This window comes from Pseudonaja textilis, chromosome 15 (assembly GCF_049901715.1).
Source record: "Pseudonaja textilis isolate UNSWEBS1 chromosome 15, rPseTex1.2, whole genome shotgun sequence".
Taxonomy (NCBI): Eukaryota; Metazoa; Chordata; class Lepidosauria; order Squamata; family Elapidae; genus Pseudonaja; species Pseudonaja textilis.
The window spans coordinates 2,510,812-2,533,300 of record NC_142004.1 but is presented as its reverse complement, the minus strand read 5'-3'; the positions used below and the strand labels follow the sequence as shown (position 1 = coordinate 2,533,300).

At 46.2% G+C, this 22,489-nt stretch overlaps 1 protein-coding gene and 1 long non-coding RNA gene across 5 annotated transcripts in view; both read left to right on the top strand.

Annotated features, from left to right (window-relative positions):
• LOC148124622 (uncharacterized) overlaps positions 1-22,489 on the top strand; it is a 125,965-nt gene that overhangs the window by 82,097 nt on the left and 21,379 nt on the right. The window lies entirely within an intron of this gene.
• The window catches only part of OSBP2 (oxysterol binding protein 2), a 50,169-nt gene that overhangs the window by 11,668 nt on the left and 16,012 nt on the right, over positions 1-22,489 (top strand). For 3 of the 4 annotated variants that reach the window (XM_087913069.1, XM_087913070.1, XM_087913072.1), the window contains one exon: positions 19,373-19,629. In XM_087913069.1, coding sequence (XP_087769195.1) covers positions 19,373-19,629 — 257 coding nt within the window. Of the gene's footprint in view, positions 1-6,930; positions 7,202-19,372; positions 19,630-22,489 lie in introns of those variants that run through there. The other variant, XM_087913071.1, reaches the window with a different exon arrangement.

Here is a 22,489-nt window from a genome sequence, read left to right as displayed (position 1 = left end):
CCTTTGCTCAGGCAGGAAACCCTGCACCATTCCAGACAAATGGCTGTCCAATCTCTTTTTAAAAACTTCCAGTGTTGGAGCATTCACAACTTCTGAAAGCAATTTGTTCCACCGGTTAATTGTTCTGACTGTCAGGAAATTCCTCCTTAGTTCTAGGTTGCTTCTCTCCTCGGTTAGTTTCCACCCGTTGCTTCTTGTCCTGCCTTCAGGTGCTTTTTTGTCTTAGCAGGCCTTTGCGAACAAACAAAGAAACGAACGCTAGTTTACAAGACACCAGAGATAATTAACTTCCCCCAGATTGCAAAACCCAGAGCAAACAGGTCCCATGATGGGTTAACTTTAACGTGTGAAACTCTGTTTCTGGCAGTTACCTGGACAATGACAAAAACATAGGATATGGTTTTGAAAGCATTTCAAAAAGGGTTGCATGGGCTATTACTTTCCTTCTGGGGCCCTTTACTCGGATGGCCTCTGGCCTTGATGTGCTAATGAGACGGAACAGCACCAGAATGTATATTTTTAAGACGTGTTTCTAAGCAAAACAAAACGGGTCTACCTCTTTAAATCTTTTTAAAGAAGCACACCTGGATATTTTTTTTTTCCTCTTTTCGATTTTCATGCAGACTTGATCAAGGGAGCGTGATGATGCCTTGTTTTTTTTTGTTTTTTTTTAAATGCAGCCCTAAAGACTTTTTCCTTTTAATAAAATTTGTTAGTTAGAAAAGCTACCGCTGAATTCCAGGGTTATTTTGTTGTTGTTGTTGTTCCTATTATAGATAACACAAATCTCCTCTTACAGTCACTCAAGCTTGTTCATTTAATCAGATATGGTTTGTTTCTTAACACAATGTGGCAGATGATGATATAATAATAACAATAATAACAATAATAATGTATTAACCTAATTCTAAAGCAGCAAAGGGTAATAGGTAGTTACTGTTCATCCTGTGACTTTTTATTTCCTCGGAGTGAGCCCTAAAAAAGACAGGGATTTTATGCTGTATTGGCTTCAATTAAATTGCCAGGTGTTTTGTTTCGTTTTCATGTAAACCCCTCATATTATGCCGCTATTAAGAACGGTAGAGATTTTGAACATAATTCATCCATTGCTGTCGATGGAGGTCGGTTTCCGCTCCCATTTGCTAATTCAAGCACGTTGCTTGCTGATACAAAGAGCTGAACGCCAGGCTACAATTAGATTTCAACCCACCGAGATGCCACCTGGCTAGCACAAACTTCTGTTGTCGTTGGTCCGTGAAAAGGGCAGGTGTGAGAAAAATGAGGATTTCTCAGTTCTGGGTCTTGCTGGCGTTCAGCTTAGTTTTATATGTATGCTGACAATGTACAAAGGAATGAGAATTTTTTTTTTAAAAAAAAAAACCCTATCTGGTGGTAACCTAAGCTATCACAATGACTTGGGGGAAATTTGCGATGCATTCTTTGACATCCAACGCGACCACGCCCAACTTCCTATGCTGGTGGGTTGACCGATGTAATGCGATGTTCGTCTGCTTTCTTTGCGGATTTTGATTAAAACAGTCCTGTTTGATGATATTGGTAATAATACAGATGAAACTAGTATACTAACAAAGCGGTTATGGGTGTGGTTTCCTTCCTAGATATTTCTTTTCTTATTTTTCCCTTCTTTCTTTCTTTTTTTTTGGCAAGGATATTGGGTCTCATTTAGTAAAATTCTCTGCTGCAGCCCAACAGTCGAGGCTGCGTTTCTAGGATTTAAGGTGGTGCAAAATCATTTAAATAATAATGATGAGGAGGAGGAGGAGGATGAGGAGGATCGTATTTTTCCCTGGAGAAAAATCACCCTTTGGTGGCCTAATAAAGGTGCCATCGGGAGATCTTCTTCAGGTATCTGTAAAGGAGAGACTGCAGGTAGAAAAGCCCATTTAAGGAAGGCTTAGACGCACTTTTAACACCTATCCGGATGGGTAGAGAAATCGTGAGGAGAATAAAAGCCTTTTTTTTAAAAAAAAAAATGCATAAATTCCGCTGAAAACCGAAGAGACGGACCGGTCCATTCCTTCGCCAGGTGGGCTGGAGGAGCCAGGCGATTAAGGAGTGGCCCGGCTGCTGTCCGTGGTGCTGATCGGCTGGCTCCCGCCGCCGCTGCCCTGCAGACCCTTAAACCCCGAGCCGCCTTTCTACCTGGACCTGTCAGCCCGCGGAAGGCATTCCAGTAAGAGGAGGAGGGAGGGAGAGAGAGGGAGGAGAGAAAGAGAGAAGAGAAAGGCAGGAAGAGGAAGAGGGGGAGGAGAGAGGAGGAGAAGGAAGGAGCAGGAGGAGGAGGAGAGGGAGAAAGAGGAGAAGGTAAAGGAGGAGGCGGAAAGAGAAGAAGGGGAGGAGGAGAGGGAGAGCGAGGAGGAAGAGAAGAGAGAGAAGGAAGGGGAAGAAGAGAAGGCAAAGGAGAAGGAAGGAGGGAGAGAGAGGAGGAAGAGGAAGAGGGGGAGGAGGCAAAGGAGAAGGAGGAAGGGAGAGGAAGGAGAGAGAGAGGAGGAAGAGGAGGAGAAGGCAAAGGAGAAGGAGGGAGAGGAGGGGGAGAGGGAGGGGGAGGAGACGGAGACCTGTAACTCCAGATGGTGCCTGGGAGCGTGTGAAGAGTTGCCCTTTTCTCACTGGCTACTGAGGCAGGAATGGCGAGGTGGTGAGTAGGGGCGTTATGGAGGAGGTCTCCTTTGGTGCCTTGGCCAAGGGTCTCTCCCCCCACCTCCCGAAGACAGAACAAAAGAGTCCCATTCTTCCTTCCCCTCCCCTCCCCCTCCCCTTCTTCGCCCCTCCTCATCCTGCTTTCTAAGTGGAGCAGGTGACGGGCACCCATCTGTTGGGCACAGAGGGTGTGTGTGGGGGGGGGGGTTGGGTGGGTGAGGTCAGCCCAGCTTGGACAGGCGAAATTCAGCAGGAAGGCAGCTCCCTCTTTCTCTCCCTCTCTCTGTCTCCCTCGCTCCCTCCCTCCCGCGGATTTTTGCATTCCGGGCTTAAAACGCACCACTATCCTGGACCTCCTTCCACCCCTCCGCCTCCCATGTGCCTTTTCGCCACCCCGTGCATATAAAGGGCAGAGGAAGGGGAGGCTAACCTAGGTTTTGACGACTGCTAGCCGCTTTGAGGTGCTTTGCGTGTTTAAAGACGACGTTTTAAAACTAAAAAGAGAAGCAGGTTTTGATCTCTCGGGGTGAGGGGCGGGGGCTGTGCAAAGTTTGGCTTTCCTGGGTGTGTGTGTGTGTGTGTGTGTGTGTGTGTGTAAGTTGCACTATCCTGGACAGACCCTACACCCCTCTCTCCCTCTCTCTCTCTCCCCCCCTCCCTTCCCATCAAACTCCCCTCCGCTGCCTCCCTGCTCAGCCTGGGCTGCGCCTCTGAGTAAGCATTTACTCCCCGCCTATTAGGGAAGGTGGACTGCATGAGAGCCCAGCCCCCTCCCTCCCTCCCTCCCTCCCTCCCTCCTCCCCTCTCCACCGCCCCGTCCTGCCAGCTCTCCATGGGGGAGATGTGCTTTAGGCTTATGGGCCACCTCTGCTTAAGGCCCCATCACAGCGAGGTCTCCGTCCCTTGGCAAGGTCAGAAGGACTCACCTCGGAAGGTGGGCTGAGGGGCTGGGCTGGGGGGGGGGACTGTCAGAGGATGGCTACGAAGCCGGTGGGGAGGGAGAAGGCCCCTCCCAGGGCTATAAAGAAGCAATAGCTCGTATCCCCTGGATGTCCTTCTCTTTAAAATGCGATTTGCTTTGAAATCTGCAGCGCTCAGGATCCATGGCCAGAGGTTAGATTTCCCCGGAGGAAGGAACGAATGTGAGAAGCGGGGGGAAATTCTCTTTTAAGAGCCGGAAAGGATCTTTGGCTGTAATGGTTAAATTCGTTTCTGGGACCTCCCAAAAAAGGAAGACAGCAATTTTTTTTTTCATCCGGCCGGCCTTTTCGCTTGGCTGGCGAAAGGCATCCGGGCGTATCCGGGTGCGCTTCTACATGTGACCAAAGCGTGCGCATTTGGAAAGCCAACACATAGGACTGATGCAACGGGAGTTAAAAACGGAGAGGCTAAAACTCTCCTTCTGTCCACTGGCCGTAAATAAGGGAAGAAGTGGTAGGTTGCGTTAAGGGAAGGCGCTGACCCTATTTTTAATTTTATTTCAGAATGTTAACCTTGAGAACTCGAAGGATTTGTGATGTTTGGAGTTGAGTGTTTGGAGAGCGGGCAGTGGCGCCCGTGGGTTTTATGGCTGTTTCCCAAATCATGTGATAATCGCTTTTATTAGGGGTGGTGTGTTTTGTTTTGCTTTAACCAGTATTCACTCCGGCAGTTTCTAAAACTTAAAATAAACCAGGCTTGCGAAGTAAGTTTTAGCCAGAAAGAAACCCTTTTCTGTCAATGTAATTCGCTGGCATGTTGGAGACCATTTACTGATTGCCCCTTGAGATATTTCAAGGAGAGGGTTGGTTCTTGGGTGCTGTTGTTTTCAAGAGATTAATGGGTACAGAAAACTAGCAAAACGATTGTACGCGCCCATTTACAAAGGTAACTTGATATTATTTCCAAAAACTGAAGACACTCTTGTGATCTTCTAAATTTCTTTTTTCTTTTCTTTTTTTCTTTTTTTAAAACTACAGTGGGGTTATTTAAAATGCTGTTTGGGGGATTTGAAGCAGTTATCAATATCTTCAAAATGCCGCCAGAAGTTGTGGGTGCTTCATCGCTGGAGGCTTATAAGAAGAGCCTGGACAACCACGTGTCCAGAATGGTCCCGGGGATTGAGCAGGGGGCTGGACTAGAAGCCCTCTAAGGCCCCTTCCAGCTCTATTCCGTTTTAATTCTAATAATGGCTGCTCGAAACGGGTGGGGAGAGAAGGCCTGATGAGTGTAAGTAAAAATGTGAAAAGATAGAGGGCAATAATTGAACATAATATTGGGTGGTGATTTCATTTATATCAGCTTGCTGTGACAGAACGAGGGGGTGCCATGGATATTCTCTTTGTGTTAATATTAAGCAAAGCTGCGAAGTTAGCTTAAGGCTCCATATGCCTGGGCTTTTATTAGTATTTATTCATAAGGAACATGCCTATTGATGATTTTATAATTAGTTCCTGAATGAGCCCCAGATGACTGTAAGGGGAGGAATGCCATATATTCTTTAATTAGGTTCTCCCTCTGTTGGCTTTCCTCCTCTCTGCGGACTTGGGAATAGACTGAGAAGGCAAAGCTTTTCTTTAAAGACGCCGGGAACCCACTCTGTTGTTTGCAGAGTTATGTCGCTGTTCCTCTTTCACTTCGATCCCAGTGTTCCCTAAAACCAAAGAGCTGGGAAGTTAAAACTCAAGAGTTGAACCGTTGGGTCTTGTGAAGTTCTTGGAGTGTGTTTTTTTAATTCTTGGAGACGTTTCATTACCAGACGAAGTAACAACACCGGTGCAAAGGAGAGTAAAGGCCTCTGGCTGTTTATAAGTACAGAGAAGAGCAACCAGGAGGATGAGGGGACTGGAGACTAAGGCATATGAAGAATGGTTGCAGGAGCTGGGCCTGGCTAGTCTAATGGAGAGAAGGACCAGGGGAGGCAGGTTTGCAATATTTGAGGGGCTGCCACAGAGAGGAGGGGGAGTCATGCTATTTTCCAAAGCCAGAAAAGGTACAATGGATGGAAATTAAACAAGGAGAGATTCAACCTGGAAATAAGGAGAAACTTTCTGACAATGAGAACAATCAACCCATGGAACAGAAGTTGCCTTCGGAAGTTGTGGGAGCGTCATCACTTGAGACTTTCAAGAAGAGACTGGACTGCCATCTGTCAGAAATGGTGTAGGGCCTCCCGCTTGGGCGGAGGGTTGGACTAGATGACCTACAAGGTCCCTTGCAACTCTGATTATCTGTTATCTGTTATATATGTAGGACTGCTAGTCTCTTGTGGGACTGTAATCACTACCACAGGGCAGGCTGGAGAAAAGTACCAGATTTCTCGCCCCTCACCCCTTGTAAAATCAGTCTTGTCCAAAATACAATATTTTCTCTCTGGCCTTCAAATGAATGAATGCTTTTCATTCATCCTCCCACACAGACCAGCCATTCCTCCAGCGTTTTCTCTCCGCAGGATTTAAAGTCCAAACCTTCTGCCCAGTTTAATATCGGGTTTTTTTGTTTTTTTTTTCAGTTCAGTTGTATAGAATGCAAAGGACGGGTAATTGTGCTTTATTTTTTATAGTTATAAGGTACACTGAAGATGGCATTTCATTTCGTTGTACGAGGTATGGTGACAATAAAGTAAACTGAAACTAAACTAAAATTGAACTAATACATTCTTTTTCTGGGCTTTTCAAGTCGGAAGAGAACAGAATTGCAAAGTGGGAAGGGGCCTTGTAAGTCATCTAGTCCAACCCCTTCCCCTTCCCAAGCAGGAGACCCTGCATCACTTCTGACAGATGGCAGTCCAGTCTCTTCTTAAAAGCTTCCAGCGATGAAGCTCCCACAATTTCCGAAGGCAACTTCTGTTTCATGGGTTGATTGTTCTCACTGTCAAAAAAATTCCTCCTTATTTCCAGGTTGAATCTCTCCTTGATCCGCTTTATTTCCATCCATTGTTCCTTGTCTGGACTTTCGAGTCCTTGAAAAGCTTGTTAAAATCTGGGAAACGCAGTTGCAGGACACGGGCAAGGGAAGGGTTAAGGCTTTGATGCACACTCCAGGCAGACGTCCTGCAAACAACCTTCCAGGAGGATTTAAAGAGACAGGAGCCCTTTCAGCTCACCTTCCCAGGTAACGCTCTCATCCTTCCGGTGGCTTTCCTGACCTAAGGAGCGGCGTCGAAGCTGACCAACCCCGTGGTAGGCTAAGTTTCCGAGCGGTTTTTATCTCCCCTTGTCCGGGGAGAGCGCCCCCACCCCGGTTTTCACCAGCGCGGAGAGAGTTAACCATAGCATCTTCTCCCACCAGAGTGAGGTTTGCTGGGAAATCCATGGGGCTCAGCCTTGGAAAGCGCTCAGCACATGGCCAGAATCTGTAATGGGGCAGGAAGAAAACAGCAGGAGTAGCAGGCGGAGGAGGAAAACCACGCGCCTGGGCTGCTAAACCAGGATGCTTCCTACTCCGGGGGTTTGATTTGGCTTGGTTTGATTTTCCAACAGTATGAAGAGTCGAAGCTGTTGGGAGACGGGATCTGGCAGCTCCTTCTGCAATTCTGGCTGCCTGAATAAAATTAAGAAGGGTTAGTTGGGCCTTTGGTGGGTCCTCTTCCCCGCGGATGCTTCTCGGGGAGGTCCCTTCCCCCTTCTGGCTGGGGGGGGGGGGGAGGAGCTCAGTTCTCGCTGCACGATCAGCTGATCGGCTCGGTCCAGCGGAGGTGATGTTGGAAAGGCCCGGGGTTGGTTTGCTATAAACACACACACACACACACACACACACACACACACACACACACACCCCAACCAATGGAGGAGTTATTCCTAGTTGGGAAACAGGAGGGGTGGGAGGGCATTAGCTCCTGGCTTCTTAAGATGAGAGGAGAGCAGTAAAAGTTGGAATCACAATCAAGGCAAAACGTTGAGAGCGGGAAAACTGCCCGGTTTAACCGTTTATAAGGGGTGCACAATTCTGGGGGGCGGTGTGTGTGTGTATCTCTGGTCCCATGAAGAGTTAACTCTGCATTGAAGTCACTCCAAGGGGAGTTGAGCGTGCATTGGACAAAAGTCAGTGTACATTGAAAAAAAGCAACAAAAACAGACCTGGAAGTATGTATTTTTCTAGGAAGGGGAAGAATTGGGGGCCAAGAGCCCCAGAGTTCCGTAACGCAAGGATGCCGGTTTTGGGTTATGCCCAGATGACAAGCCCCTTCACCAAACGATCACATTGGGCCGTCCCTGTGGGTAGACTTCGAAAAGCCCGGCCCACAATCGCAGATTGTAAATATTTATTGTCTCCTGTAAATTCAGCGTCTTGCCTGAAATTTTGGGAAGCAGAAGAGAAACTTAAGCAGGTCGAGTCACAAAAATGAAATAAATTCTTTAAAAAGTCAGAAAATGTTTTCAGGACACAAGATGGCTTTGGAAAGGGGGGGCGGTCTCTGAATATTTCCTGGTTTCCTGTGAAGACAAACAGAACAAAACAGAAATTTTGCTCGCGGCCAGGGATCTTGTAAAGTTCTTTGAAGGCAGAAGTATTTGGAGGCTGCCTTCGCTGGTCCCAGACGCCCAAGGGGCCGCATATGGATTTTGTAATCCAAAGTGTAGGATACCTGGCTTTGGAAGGTCATGTAGAAGGTGCTTGTTTAATAGGTTAAAAACCAAAGGCACAGGCGTATTTTTATTTTGTTCATTTATTTGACTCAAGCGTCATGGCACGGGGTGTTTTATAACAAACTGGAGAAAGTCAAGCAAAAATTCCTGTCAAAAGCCAGGCCCTCATGAATAGCCAATCCAGTATTTGGGTCTGGGACAATTCTCTGTGGCCATGGCCAACGTGCAAGCTGGCTGGGGTGAGTTGGCCGTGGTGAGTTGGCCGTGGTGAATTGGCTATGGTAAGTTGTCCCACTGCAAGTTGGCTGTGGTGAATTGTCTGTGGCGAATTGACCATGGCACGTTGGCCGTGGTGAGCTGGCTGTGGTGAGTTGGCCGTGGTGAATTGGCTATGGTAAGTTGTCCCACTGCAAGTTGGCTGTGGTGAATTGTCTGTGGTGAATTGTCTGTGGCGAATTGACCATGGCACGTTGGCTGTGGTGAGTTGGCTGTGGTGAGTTGGCCGTGGTGAGTTGACTATGGTAAGTTGTCCCACTGCAAGTTGGCTGTGGTGAATTGTCTGTGGTGAATTGACCATGGCACGTTGGCTGTGGTGAGTTGACCGTGGTGAGTTGGCCGTGGTGTGTTGGCCGTGGTGAGTTGGCCGTGGTGAGTTGGCCGTGGTGAGTTTTCCCATTCCGTCGATATTTCATCAGGGTCCCATTTGAATTCCTGTAGGCAGGAGCTTTTTCTATTCTCTGAAAGGATTTATTGACATCCAAAGTAGGGCATAGCAGAAGAAAAATGAACTCAAAGCATCTGCAGTCAGAAAGTATCGAGCCTTTTCTCTGGGAATCCTTAGAAAAAAACCCAGGTACCCCTGCTGGCTCATTTTAGCATCTTTGGACCAATCTGACTGCTTAGGGAAGACCTTTCACCCTCTTACTGCAGGTGGGCACTCTTGCCAAGGTAAGGGAGCTCTGGGATAACCCCTTTTTCATTCTTTTCAGGGTTTCCTCGTTGCAAAATGTTCAGGGCATTGACAGATGTTTGGAACCTGTAAGGATTTTGGTATGGTGGGTTTTCAAAGACCAGAAATAAATTTAAAAAATTTATTGTGTTCCCCATGACTGTAACAGTCGTAAATGTGAAAAACGGTCATAAGTCACTTTTTTCAGTGCCATTGTAACTTTGAATGGTCACTCCACACAAGCAAAGTGCCAGCAAAGGAGGGGAAAAAAAACTCCAGAGAAGTTCCTGAGACAGGAAGTCTAGTCCTGCCAAGAACGTAATAAGGGTTAACGGAGAGGCAGTTTCTGTAAGCAACACCAGAATGCTTCCTTCCTGTCTTCCTTACAGGATTAGGCCAGTAATTTCTTCTAACAACCGGTTCTCCTGACTGCTTAGAATGTTAACAACCGGTTCTAGCGAATAGGTGCGAACTGGTAGAATCCCACCCTTGCTCACCTCCCATTTATCCACACAAACCCCCACCCCAGTCATGAGCTGGGATAGCTGTCGAAGCTTCCGGCCTAAAGTCCTCGGACACCCAAGAAATTGGTTGTGAGTTGAGCCTTATTAATATTAAAGTTACCTTTTATGGGGCCCCAGGAAGAAAGGTATAATCTGGCTTTGTTCCCTGCCCTTCCTGTGGTGCAGTGAAACCTTGCAAAGACCTGAGAACGGAAAATGTATTTAAATAACAATTAAAAATTTATCTTTAGTGACATACTTAGAAAAGCCAAGGGGGAAGAAGAGACATGTCTGTCCTCCTGCTTGGAAATCCGATCTGCCGAGGAAGGGCAAGCAGGCCAGAGGAAGTAACATCCCCTTGGCTGTCTAAATAAACTTCTGGTTGTCACCTTCCCCAAATGGAGAGTGAGTGCTCAGAGCTTCAGCTGCCTTTGAGCCATTTGGCGGAGGAGAAATGGGTATTTTGGGAAGGTCACGCCAAGCTTCTGGGCTTTCTTGGAGGCAGCAGAATAAATTAAATCCTCTTGTTCCAAGGTGATGCTTCCAGGTGTGTCAAACATCAGCTGCTCCCATGATTCCCAGGGCACAGGATTAGTGATGTCCCAAAGGTATTTTTTTTTTCAAGAGGCAACTGGACTTGTTTTTCTTTGAAGACCTTTCGCTTCTTATCCCAGAAGCTTCTTCAGCTCTTTATGAAGAAGCTTTCTGGATGAGAAGCAAAATGTCTTCAAAGAAAAACCAGAAACTCAAAAAATAAAAATAAAAAATTGGGACAACCTGGATGACTGAAAATCTCCATGGATAGGATTAGAGAAAGGTATTCAGCCATGAGTGTTTATCATAGATAGTCAACCTGGCCAACTGAACAGCCTAGTTGTTCAAGCCTTCACTGTGGGCCAACCCCCCATCAAAGTTGGCAAACCTGTGTTTGTTGGTTTAGTGTGTTGTGAGAAGCCCACTATTTGCATGTTTTTTCATTCAAACACAATTTCCATAATGTGTAACTAAGGTCTCTGATTTCTTACATCCATCCGTTTCAGCACCGTTGTCCTGTGGCTGAGGTCAGATCAGGGAAAGCGGTAGATTTTTATTTTGTTTTCATTACACTTTTTATTTTATTGTATTTTTCTGTCCGGTTTCATCTAGTGATTTAGGCACCCGACTAGAAACGGGAAGATAATAAGTTCTGGGTTTTTGGTTTTTGTTTGTACTTTTAACATAGATGCCTTCTCACGGTGTCTCTCCTCTTGCAAAAAGCCTCTGTATTGAAAACGAAAAGTACTGTATTTGGGTTAGAATAGAATGAGCTGGGAGGGATCTTTGAGGTCATCTAGTCCAACCCCCCATCCAAGCAGGAGACCCTACATCCTTTCTGACTCTAAGTTGCTTCTTTCCTTGGTTAGTTTCCATCCATTGTTTGTTGTCTTAACCTTCTAGAGGTTTGGAAAATAGTTTGATCCTCTCATCTTTGTGACAGTGATTCCTGCTCTTGGTTTGAGTTCATTGCTTAGGCAGATTCCTTAGGCAGACATTAAAGGCTTATGAATAATCATACTGATTATTCATACTGATTATTTATGCCTGTTTTGTGTTTTGTGAGTGCGAGCTGATCCAAGGCCACACTGTATGTGGTAGACAAACTTGACTTCAATCTAGATCTTTTGTTTTACCTACTTAAGGATGACAAATGGTACCATTTCAGATAAGGGACTGTCTCTAGGCTCTTCTTAAAAACATCCAGTGATGGAGCCCGCACGATTTCTGCAAGCAAGCTTTAATTTAATTTAAAATGCATGAAATTAGGGGCTCAAAAACTTGTAAATCCGGACTATGGGCAGCCCAGGAGAGTCAAGCACAACCTTGGCAGGACCTCTTTAATCTGTACCCTTGGACAGGCCCAGTTTAGCTTTGCAAACCATGGTCAAACCAGGAGAATCTTCTCCTCTTCCTTCATACCCCATCCTTACAGGGAGGCGTGCCTGCAGCCTCTCTTTTGTAAAATGTGATTTTTTTCTCCTGGTTTCTCTGCCGTTCCAGAGACTCCCAGCGGCCACAGCTGGGCTGGTTTGGGTCCGAGCCCAAGGAGACGATTGCAGATCCCTTTCATGGAGAGAGATATAAATACCTCTGTGTGGCCATGGAGGGAAGAGAGCAACGGCGGGTCGCTTTGTTTCTCTAACAATGGGCTTGGACTGTCCTTTTTTTCCCTGCATCTCAGTTGGTTTCTTCTCCGGGCTTTTCTCTCCGGATATTGTGGCTCTTCTGCAGCTTAATAGAAGGGCCAAGTTCCCATTATTGTTGTTTTTTCCCCTTTTGTCTGTTTAAGCCCCGTTCCCGCCCCCCAATACACCAGGAAAAGAGGAGAGAGAATAGAAAATAAGAATAGAATAGAATAAAAAATTAGAATAGAAAATTAGAATATAATAATAGAATAGAATAATAGAATAGAATAAAATAGAACAGAATAAAATAGAATAAAAACTTAGAATAGAATAGAATAGAATAATAGAATAGAATAAAATAGAACAGAATAAAATAGAATAAAAACTTAGAATAGAATAGAATAATAGGATAGAATGAGAAAGAATAGAATATGGAATGGAACGGAATGGATAACTGATTAATTGTCCTCACTGTTAGAAAGTTTCTCCTTAATTCCAGGTTGCTTCACTCTTTGATTCGTTTCCAAAATTGTTGGATGACTTCTTCTGATGCTTTGGAGAATAAATTGACCTCCTCTTCTTTGTGGCAGCTGCTCAAATACTCGGAATACTGCTAAAGGTAGATACTGGGTTTTTCCCCCTGAAGGATAAAAAATGGCTGCCGGTTAAAAACAAGACCGGATACGCAGAAGGGAGCTCTCATCTTCGGTTAACCAGGCTGCCAGAAAAATTACCGATGCCTCCTTTGGAGAAAGTCTCTTTCGCTTTTAATTTTATATTTTTATGTCTGTATGTATTTATTTATTTTGTCAAACGATTATTAGATAACAGGTATAAGTAAAAAGATAGTTATGAATCCATGAAATGGGTACATATAAGAAAAATAAAAGAAACAATAGGACAGGGACGGTAGGCATGTTGGTGCGCTTATGCACACCCCCTACAGACCTCTTAGGAAAGGGGTGAGGTCAATAGTAGACAGCCTAAGGTGAAAGTTTTGGGGGTTTGGGGAAGAAACCACCGAGTCAGGTAGAGGATTCCAGACATTGACCCCTCTGTTGCTGAAGTCGTATTTCCTGCAATCAAGTTTGGTGCGGTTTACCTTGAGTTTGTATCTATTGTGTGCTCTTGTATTATTATGGTTGAAGCTGAAGTATTCATTGACCGGTAGGACATTGCAATGTATGATTTTATATAATATACTTAGATTGGATTGGAGGTGGCGTAGTTCTAGGTTTTCTAGGTCTCGACTTTGAAGTCTGGTGGCATAAGGTATTCTGCAATGAGTAGAGGAGCGGAGAACTCTTCTTGTAAAATATTTCTGGACTTTCTCAACTGTATTAATATCAGATACGTAATGCAGGTTGCAGACTGATGAGTTGTATTCAAGTATTGGTCTAGCAAATGTTTTTGTATGCTCTCGTTAGTAGTGTGATATTACCAGAGAAAAAGCTATGCAGGATTAGGTTAACAACTCTTAATGCCTTTTTGGCTATGTAGTTACAGTGGGCTCTAGCACTTAGATCATTAGAGATGAGTACTCCAAGGTCCTTGATGGAGTTTGGATCATCAACAAGGTCTTGACTTATTCAGCTTGTATTTCATTTTCTGATATATATATATTTTGCCAACATGTAAGACAGAGCATTTATTTGTTGAGGTGGTTCTTGACTATTCAGCTTGTATTTTATTTTCTGATCTGTTTTTTCTTTGCCAACATGTAAGACAGAGCATTTATTTGTTGAGATTTGAAGTTGCCATTTGTTTGACCATTCTGATACACAGTCGAGGTCTTTTTGAAATTTTCTTTCCTCCTCTCCAATCTCAGACCCGCTGCGCTCCATGCTTTTACTAGGCAATTTAAATTTTAAAAAGTATCCTTCCCTTACTAGTGGATTTCTCTTTTCTTTTAAATTAAGGGATTTCCTGAAGACAGGATCCTCCTTCCTGAATGAGTTTGACTCAATTTGTTGCTAATGGGATTCCGTATCCAGAGACACACGTTGTTCTCTATTCCTGGGTGGTAATTGAAGAGCACGACAATAGTGGCAGATTTGCGTGGGCTAAAAGTGGATTTGCATTTGGCAAGGGTGTAATTTAAGTGCGGTATCTGTTACAAAAGGAACACCAGCATTCATATTTTCCGAAGGAAGGAGAAAAAGCAACGGATGGAAACTCATCAAGGAGAGAAGTTACCTGAAATTAAGGAGAGATTTCCTGGCAGCGAGAACAATTAACCAGTGGAACGACTTGCCACCAGAAGCTGTAGATGCTCCAACACTGGACGTTTTTAAGAAGAGATTGGATAACCATTTGTCTGAAGCGGTGTAGAGTTAACTGCCTAGGCAGGGGGTTGGACTAGAAGACCTCCAAGGTTCCCTTCCAGCTCTGTTATTCTGTGTGTTATTCAGCGTGAGCACCTTTAAATACAGAAAGTCCATTTCAAGGCCACCCTTGCTGATCATGCAGGAAATAATTGATTTCACTCTTCCTGGGACCTGGCTAGGTAGCAATTCACATCCCTCAATGACCAGGACCGGAGCTGATGCTAGTTCAACAAAACTCAGTATCTGGAATGGTATAGATTCTCCTTCCGGAGCAAGGGGGTTGGACTAGAAGACCTCCAAGGTCCCTTTCACCTCCGTTATTCTGTTCCAGATGCAGCGAATTTGGCGGCACCCACAAAGATCTGAATCCTGCAGGCAATTGCAGAAACGAAGGTTTTGACTTGGAAGAAGTGGAATACAAAGAATATTGACCCTTTGGTCAATATTCCACGGGATATTTCCTTCCGTGGGAGGGAGGGAAGGAGGGAGGGGAGGGAGGGGCAGGAAGGAAGGAAAGGATTGGGAAGAAAGGAAGGAAAGGAAGAAGGAAGAAATTGGGAAAGAAGGGAAGGAAGGAATTGGGAAGGAAAGAAAGAAGGCAGGGAGGGAGGGAGGGAGGAAGAGAGGGGCAGGCGGGCAGGCAAGAATTGGGAAGGAAGGAAGGAAGGAAGGAAGGAAGGAAGGAAGGAAGGAAGGAAGGAAGGAAGGCAGGCAAGGAGGGAGGGGCAGGCAGGAAGGAAAGGATAGGGAAGGAAGGAAGAGAAAATGAAGGAGAAGAAAGGAATCTGGTGCCATTTTAATTAATGACTTCCGGCAAGCTTCCTTCTTGCCTCTTGGTACAGAGGTGTCCCCTCATTCTTCTGAAGTCTTTTATGCTGCAAAAAAAGAAGAAGAAGAAGAAGAAGGAGGAGGAGGAGGAGGAGGAGGAGGAGGAGGAGGAGGAGGAGGAGGAGGAGGAGGAGGAGGAGGAGGAGAAGGAGAAGAAGAAGAAGAAGAAGAAGAAGAAGAAGAAGAAGAAGAAGAAGAAGAAGAAGAAGAAGAAGAAGAGAAAGAAGAAGACGACTGAATTTTAAACAGTGATTCAGGCCGAAGAGGGGAGACAGGTGTTTTTCCCCCCCTCCTATTTTTGCTTTATGTATTTATGAAAAGAACATCTTTGATGCTTTGGCTGTGAAGGAGAGAAAAGGAAGAAAAAAAAAAGACTGTGCCACGAAATAGATCGCAATTTCGTCTTGTTAGCCGGTTTCATTAACGATCTCGCTCCCCCTGAAAAAATGGGGAAAAATTGGCTACCTCAGCTTTTATTTGCAAGCGTCCATTAAAAGGAAGGCTTCGGTCGTAAATATCAGAGCCGGAAGAGCCATTAAATATGGATGGAAGTTTGCCTTTAATATTCATTGCTGTTAAATTGGTGCCGTAAAGAGCCAGATTTTTCTGGGGATAAATGGCTGATGTTCCTCCAGTGCCCCAGCTCAGCAGAGAGAGGAGAAACTAAAAGATCCTGGTGGGGTGGCCTCTTCTTCTTCCACTGTGATGCTCTTCAGCTTTGACAGATTGTGGTTTACGTCAACAGACCTCGGTTTGCCCGGCTCCTTCCTGTGAATTCCTTCGCCACAAATTGTCTGGAAAAAAAGGACTCTGTCGTGCACCTGTCGGAATCTGATTCAGAGAGGGAGGCTGAGCGGCTGACAGGGAGCGGGAGTGTGGCTCCATTGGCTGTGGAGGAGGCTGGGGGAGGGCAAAGTCCGACTGGGCAGAGCAGGGGAGAGGTAGAACAAGGGAGAGGTAGAACAAGGGAGAGGTAGAACAAGGGAGAGGTAGAACAAGGGAGAGGGAATTTAGAGAAAGGCTAAGGCCCACCCCCTCTTCATCCTAGGGCACACAAGGAGGAACAGAGAAGGGAACAATGTGAGTTGCATGGCTTACGGGGGAGGAAAGGGCCCTGATTCCCTTCATTAGCTGCAGCTGAACACTGTTTAAAAAGGGAACTTGCGCACAGCAAGTTTTTGGAAGGAAATTGTGAATTATCTGGTATCGGTGGAGGCTTATCTGGATTCCTGGCGTCTTCCCAACTGTGTGTGTTTTGTTCAGGGGTGGGATCCGACCGGTGTAACTATGGGTTCGGCGATTTTACATTTTGCGCTCTCTCTTTAATGCAATCCATGCTTTGCATTTGGGAAGTGAAGCTCTCTGCGCTGCCATCTCATTAGCCTCTGAAGTCAACAACTCTCCCTTCTCTTAATATTCCAGTTTGCCCGGTCAGCAATTAAACCTGGATGATATTTTGTTCTGCCTGGGGGAAAAAAAAAAGATCTCCAAGAATAGCTGATGTAGGTTTCCCAAAGGTTTTCTCTACCCGTGGTATATAATTAGAGGCTTGAATGTGCAAAAGCATAGACAGTGGAAAAATTCTCTCTCTCTCTCTCTTTTACCATCTTGTGAACAACTCAAGATTTAACAGGTTATTTAAAAAAAAAACAGTAGGGTGCGGTTGTTTTTTCCAGAAAACAAACAGCAATGGGGTTTCAAATCCGCCCCACTGTTTTTATGCCGAAAGGCGAGATGTATGTTTATAATTCAGAATCCAGAGCTGGTCTCGTTTTGGGAATGAGCTGGAAAAAAAAAACAACCTCTGGGCTGCTGCATGAATTTGCATTCAGCGGGAAGGAAGGTTATCCCATAGAGGAGCAGAAAAGGGTATTTTTAAAAATGCAACCCCTTGGTGCATTAAGACCGCTGTCCTCAGCAGCTCGCTGTGACCCGGGCCTTTCTCCCTAAGCCAGCCAGCTGGATCTTAGAGGAACATATGGCTAGTAACTCCTGATCCTTTCTATACAAGAGAATAAATAACAACACGGGGCTAAAAATAGCTGCCCTGACATCCAAAGACGCAGCAGCTCCCAGGACTGTTGTTTTGCAGTGTGCAATAAATCAAAAGTAAAAATGGAAACATCCTGTCATGCCCCTGTTGGAATCTGATTCCGTGGGAGAGGTGGAACAGCTGACAGTGAGTGGGAGTGTGGCTCTGGTGGCTGTGGAGGAAACTGGGGAAGGGCAAAATCTGGCTGGGCAGAGCAGGGGAGAGGGAGAGCGAGGGAGAGGGAATTCAGAGGAAGAACCAGGCCCACCCCCTCTTCATCCTAAGGCATGCAGGGAGGAACGGATAAGGGAGTAAGGGGAGTTGCATGGTTTACGGGGGAGGAAAGGGCCCTGATCCCCTTCATTGGCTGCAGCTGGGAAGGCTTTTTAAAAGGGCAAACTGCACATGGCAAAGTTGCTGGAAGCAAAGAGTGAAATTATTTTGGTGTGTCAAGTCTTATCTGAGTTCTGGCGTCCTCTCCAGTGTGTGTGTTTTGTTATCCTTTGGCGTCTTCAATCCCTTATCCTGCCCTGTAATTGCTGCAGTGTGGTTTGTGTTGGTGTTTATTTTTAATTTATATGTACTTTTGAGTTTGGACGGAATTACTTCAGTTTGAATACTGTTCTTGGGAGAGTTTTTTCTCCAGCCAATGATAACTGGACATTGGGGGCCAAGTTGGAAGTATTAAAGGGACTTCATTGCCTGTTTTTGTGACTTTGTTGCTTTTGTGCCATGCCCCGGATCATCACACGTCCTATAATACAAACCCTCTATAATAACACAAGAAGGCAGGAAATGAGCTAGTAGTTTGCACTGATAAAACGGCATATGGGTTTATCCTCGAGAGCCCAGTACCGCCATTCTTGTGTATTTTGTCTGGATGAGGAGTGTGTTTTGTGAAGCCTAGGTCAGAAAAGGGGCTTTGGGAGAAGGTTTGATCTCGGTGGAAGAGAGGTATCCATGGAAGGAAAGTGGTGGGTTCGGTTTTATCGGCAAGGAAGTAACAAGCACAGGAAACTTCCCGTAGTTGGCTTCTGTGGGACATCAACGAGAAGTACCTCCTGTCTCTTTTTTGGCAGAGATGGGAGCGGGAAGCAGAGTGCCCCCTCCCCCCCTCCGTGCACAGAGCTACCAGGCTGCTGTTTGGGTTGACAGATGCAGCATTGATGTGCCAGATAGCTCTGACATAGCCGATGCGGGGGAGTGTTTGATATTTTGCGACGGGTTCTGGGTTTTATTTTAATTGGTTGTTACATTGCTGGAGCCTTCCTTCATAAACCCATCCTTTCCCTACCGCTTAAAAAGATACCTTTTGAGCTACTCTTGCATAAACAGTGTGGGTATTTTGCACGGATGCTTTGCTTTTTCTATTCTTGTTTTTTTACAAGGAGACCATCGTTCTAACACACACACGCGCACACACACACGCACACACGCCATTGATTGGAATAATATGCAGATTCTGTGCACTTCACACATTTTTTTTTTTAAAACAAGGAAATCTGTCTGAGAGCTTATGAGGTTTCCGGATCCATCCTGGTTGAATCAACTCTCCTTTCTCAACCTGCCTGCTTTAATGAAGGTTAAAGCTTCATCAGAGTCCAGCTATTTTGGGGCTGGTCCTTGAGCCTCTATTAATATTTAAGAGGGTTGTTGTCGTTTTGTTTGTTTGTGTGCCTGTGTTTTGTTTTTTTTGTTTTATCGTGTCCGCTTATCCTTATCTTGGGTATCAGCAGGACTTAGCTCATAAATCCAAAGAGCACTTGTTCAGTGCTAGCCTCTTTCTTCTTCCCCTTGAGAAGGAGGAGGAATCAACAGCCCGGTTTGGATAGAGCAACTGAAAATAAAATAAAAATATAAAATAAAACCGGGCGATTATGGAGCGTGTGAAGTAGAGTTTCCTCCGGGCGGGAGGACCGCAGCTCGCAGAATCCCCCCTCCTGCATGGCTGAGGGGGCCAGGATTGAAGTCTGTTTGTCTGAGGATACCAGCTTAGGGAGAAGTTGTGTGGATGCGACAAAGGGCGGCAAGGCAATCGACGGTTTGTGTTGAACCGGGTTGCCAGTCCTTCGCCCCAGAGTTGTGATCTTGGGGTCAGCTAGCTTGCCCTCTCTTTGAGGATTGAGACCTTGACAGTGGTTGTCTGAAGAGCACCAGGTTGGGGGATTCAGGTGCAATTCAAGGTGTTTTGACTTTTGCATTGCCCGGTGGTTTTTTTCTTTTTTTTTAAGTGCTGTCCAGCCAGTATCCATGGAAACGATGGTTTTTCTCTCTTTCTCCTCCTCCTCCTCCTCCTCCTTCTCTTTCTCCTCCTTTCTCTCCCGCCGCTGCTCCCTTGCACAGATGACTCGGGCGACGACGAGGAGGAATCCACCTCGCTGTCCGACAAGAGCGAAGTGCATAGCACCCTGAAATACCTCTCCAGGAAACTGGACGACCTCAGCGCTTTTAACGACTTGATCGCCAAGCACGGGGCGGCTCTCCAGCGGTCCCTGAGTGAGCTGGAGAACCTCAAGTTGCCATCCGAGAGCGGAGAGAAAATCAAAGCCGTCAACGAACGAGCTACGCTCTTCCGGATCACCTCCAATGCTATGATAAATGTGAGCGAGACCACCCCACCCACCCTGGCTGCTGGTGAATTTCGGGAGGGTGTGTGTGTGTGTGTGTGTGTGTGTGTTGGTGCCACGGAAAGCGTTCCCTCCCCATTGCAGGTGTGAAGCAGGGAGGGGGATATAACCGGAGAACGGCAGGGTAGGCATAGTGAGAGCTCACCTGTCTGAGCGTCCAGACAGGGCAGGTGTGTTCTCTTTCCTGGGCTTTTTTGGGGGGCGGGGGGACGGGGGGGGTGTTCTTGGCTTATCTGCTTCCGAGATGGGATTCAGCCGGTTTGCACCGGTTGTGGAGAACCGGTAGTGAAAATTTTGAGTAGTTCGGAGAACCGGTCAATCCCATCTCTGACCGGCCCCACCAACCCCATCTATTCTCTGCCTCCCATTGAGTCCCAGCTAATCATCTGGGTCTCCTTTGGTTGCCCTGCACAGGAGAAGGGAGCTGGAAAGCAGGTTAGTGGGGTGGGGAGGGATCGGGAATTTTGCAGTATATCCTTCCCCTTCCACGCCCACCAAGCCAAGCCATGCCTATAGAACACCACGCCCATCAAGCTACACCCACAGCTGATCAGCTGGGTCCTCTTTGGTTGCCCTGCACAGGAGAAGGGAGCTGGAAAGCAGGTTAGTGGGGTGGGGAGGGATCGGGAATTTTGCGGTAACCTTCCGCCAGAAATGGGGAGGGAATGGAGATTTTGCAGTATATCCTTTCCCTGCCACGCCCAACAAGCCATGCCCAACAAGCTACGCCACACCCACCAAGCCACACCCACAGAACTGGTAGTAAAAAAATTTGAATCCCACTACTGGTCTGCTTGTGCCGCTTCCGTTCCCTGGTGGGTCAGACTACCTGTGTACAGAATATGGGGCGGGGTGGAGGCCTGGCTAGGATGCCGTTTGGTGCCCTCCTTCTCCTTCCTGGACAGGGCAATGGGTTCATTGTGATGGCTTTTCAAGGTCAGCCATGGGGAGTATAAAAACAGGTGAGCTTCAGAGGGGATCTTGTGAGCTGGGAAAATGCAGATATTGGACATTTCCCAGAAGTCCCCAATTAGGAATTTTTAAAAAAGAAAAAGAAAAACCAGGAAAGTTTTATTTGTCGCTAACCTACAGTGTGGTTGTATACATGGCGTTGAGGAACAGTTGTTTATTTTTGGTGATACCTGTAGTCTGTTCCCCAGGGCAACCTTTCTCAACCCTGGCTCCTTTAAGGCGGGTGGACTTCAATTCCCAGAATTCTCCTCTCTGCATGGCTAGCCTGAGGCATTCTGGAAGTTGAAGTCCAGCCATCTTAATGTTACTGAAATTGACATATACTGGACTAGGGGTGTCAATTCAAGCTGGCTGGGAATTCTGGGAGTTGAAGTCCAGTCATCTTAAAGTTACAGACATTGACACACACTGGAATAGGGGGTGTCAATTCAAGCCGCCTGGGGCATTCTGGGAGTTGAAGTCCAGCGATCTTAATGTTTTTGAAATTGACACACACTGGACTAGGAGGTGTCAATTCAAGCTGGCTGGGAATTCTGGGAGTTGAAGTCCAGCCATCTTAATGTTTTTGAAATTGACACACACTGGACTAGGAGGTGTCAATTCAAGCTGGCTGGGAATTCTGGGAGTTGAAGTCCAGTCATCTTAAAGTTACTGAAATTGACACACACTGGACTAGGAGGTGTCAATTCAAACCGCCTGGGGCATTCTGGGAGTTGAAGTCCACCCACCTTAAAAGTTGCCAAGGTTAACAAACATGACCTTAGAGGTTGGATGAACTGAAGGCTGTATTGTATGTCATGCTGTAGAAGAAACGAGGAACTACTGTAATCGATCCTAAAATTGTCAAATCCTGCTGGCGGAAAGTGAAACCCTCCCTTCTTTTCGCGTTACTTGGAGCTGTGCAAATCTTGGCACGAAATGTAATTTAATGCATAGTGCGGCGACTTGGAGATGCCCAAGGCCCATATTTTCTATCCATAAATGCCGTGCTAATACATGGTCTTAGTTGTACTCTGATTTTGCGTCCCCGTCTGCTCTTTCGAATTGGAGCAGCTCGGTTCTTTATGAAGGCCTTCGATATTCCTCCATGGCCACCCACCTGTCGCTCCCCTCTTCCCAGTGCTTCCCAGTTTAGTCATCCAGTCCAACCCACCACCCAAGCAGGAGACCCTATGGTGTAGAATATACGGGTATAGGGTATTTATATATATGATGTAGGGTTTCCTGCTTGGGGGTGGGGGGGGGTTGGACTAGATGGCCTCCAAGGTCCCTTCCAACTCTGTTATTCTATATTCGATGGGGCAGAAGTTGCCTTCGGAGGTTGTGGGAGCTTCATCCCTGGAAGCTTTCAAGAAGAGGCTGGACATGACCACCAAGCCACGTCCGCCCGGTCACATGAACACCACGCTACTCCCACGAACTAAGCCACACCCACAGAACCGGTTGTTAAAAAATTTGATTCCCACCCCTGGTGAAAACCGTTTCTGTGTTTAGCCAGAGCTGACAGTGCCCATCTTAGACGCTTGGCCAAATCCACTCAGGTGTTCCTGAAACTCGCAAGATTTCCCCCAGATCTTGAAATTCCATCACGTCTTAATTTGATCACTGTTTTTATTTCTATTTTGAGGTACCCTGAGGGATGCTGACAGTCGCTTTTGAATCCCTGTGAAAATCAAGGAGAGAAGCAACTTAGGAGACATTTCCTGACAGTTAGAGCAATTAACCAGCGGAACAGCTTGCCACCAGAAGTTGTGGCTGCTCCAACACTGGGAGTTTTTAAAAAGATGTTGGAGTAACCATTTGTCTGAAACGGTTTAGGGTTTCCTGCCTAAGCGCTGGGTTGGACTAGAAGACCTCCAAG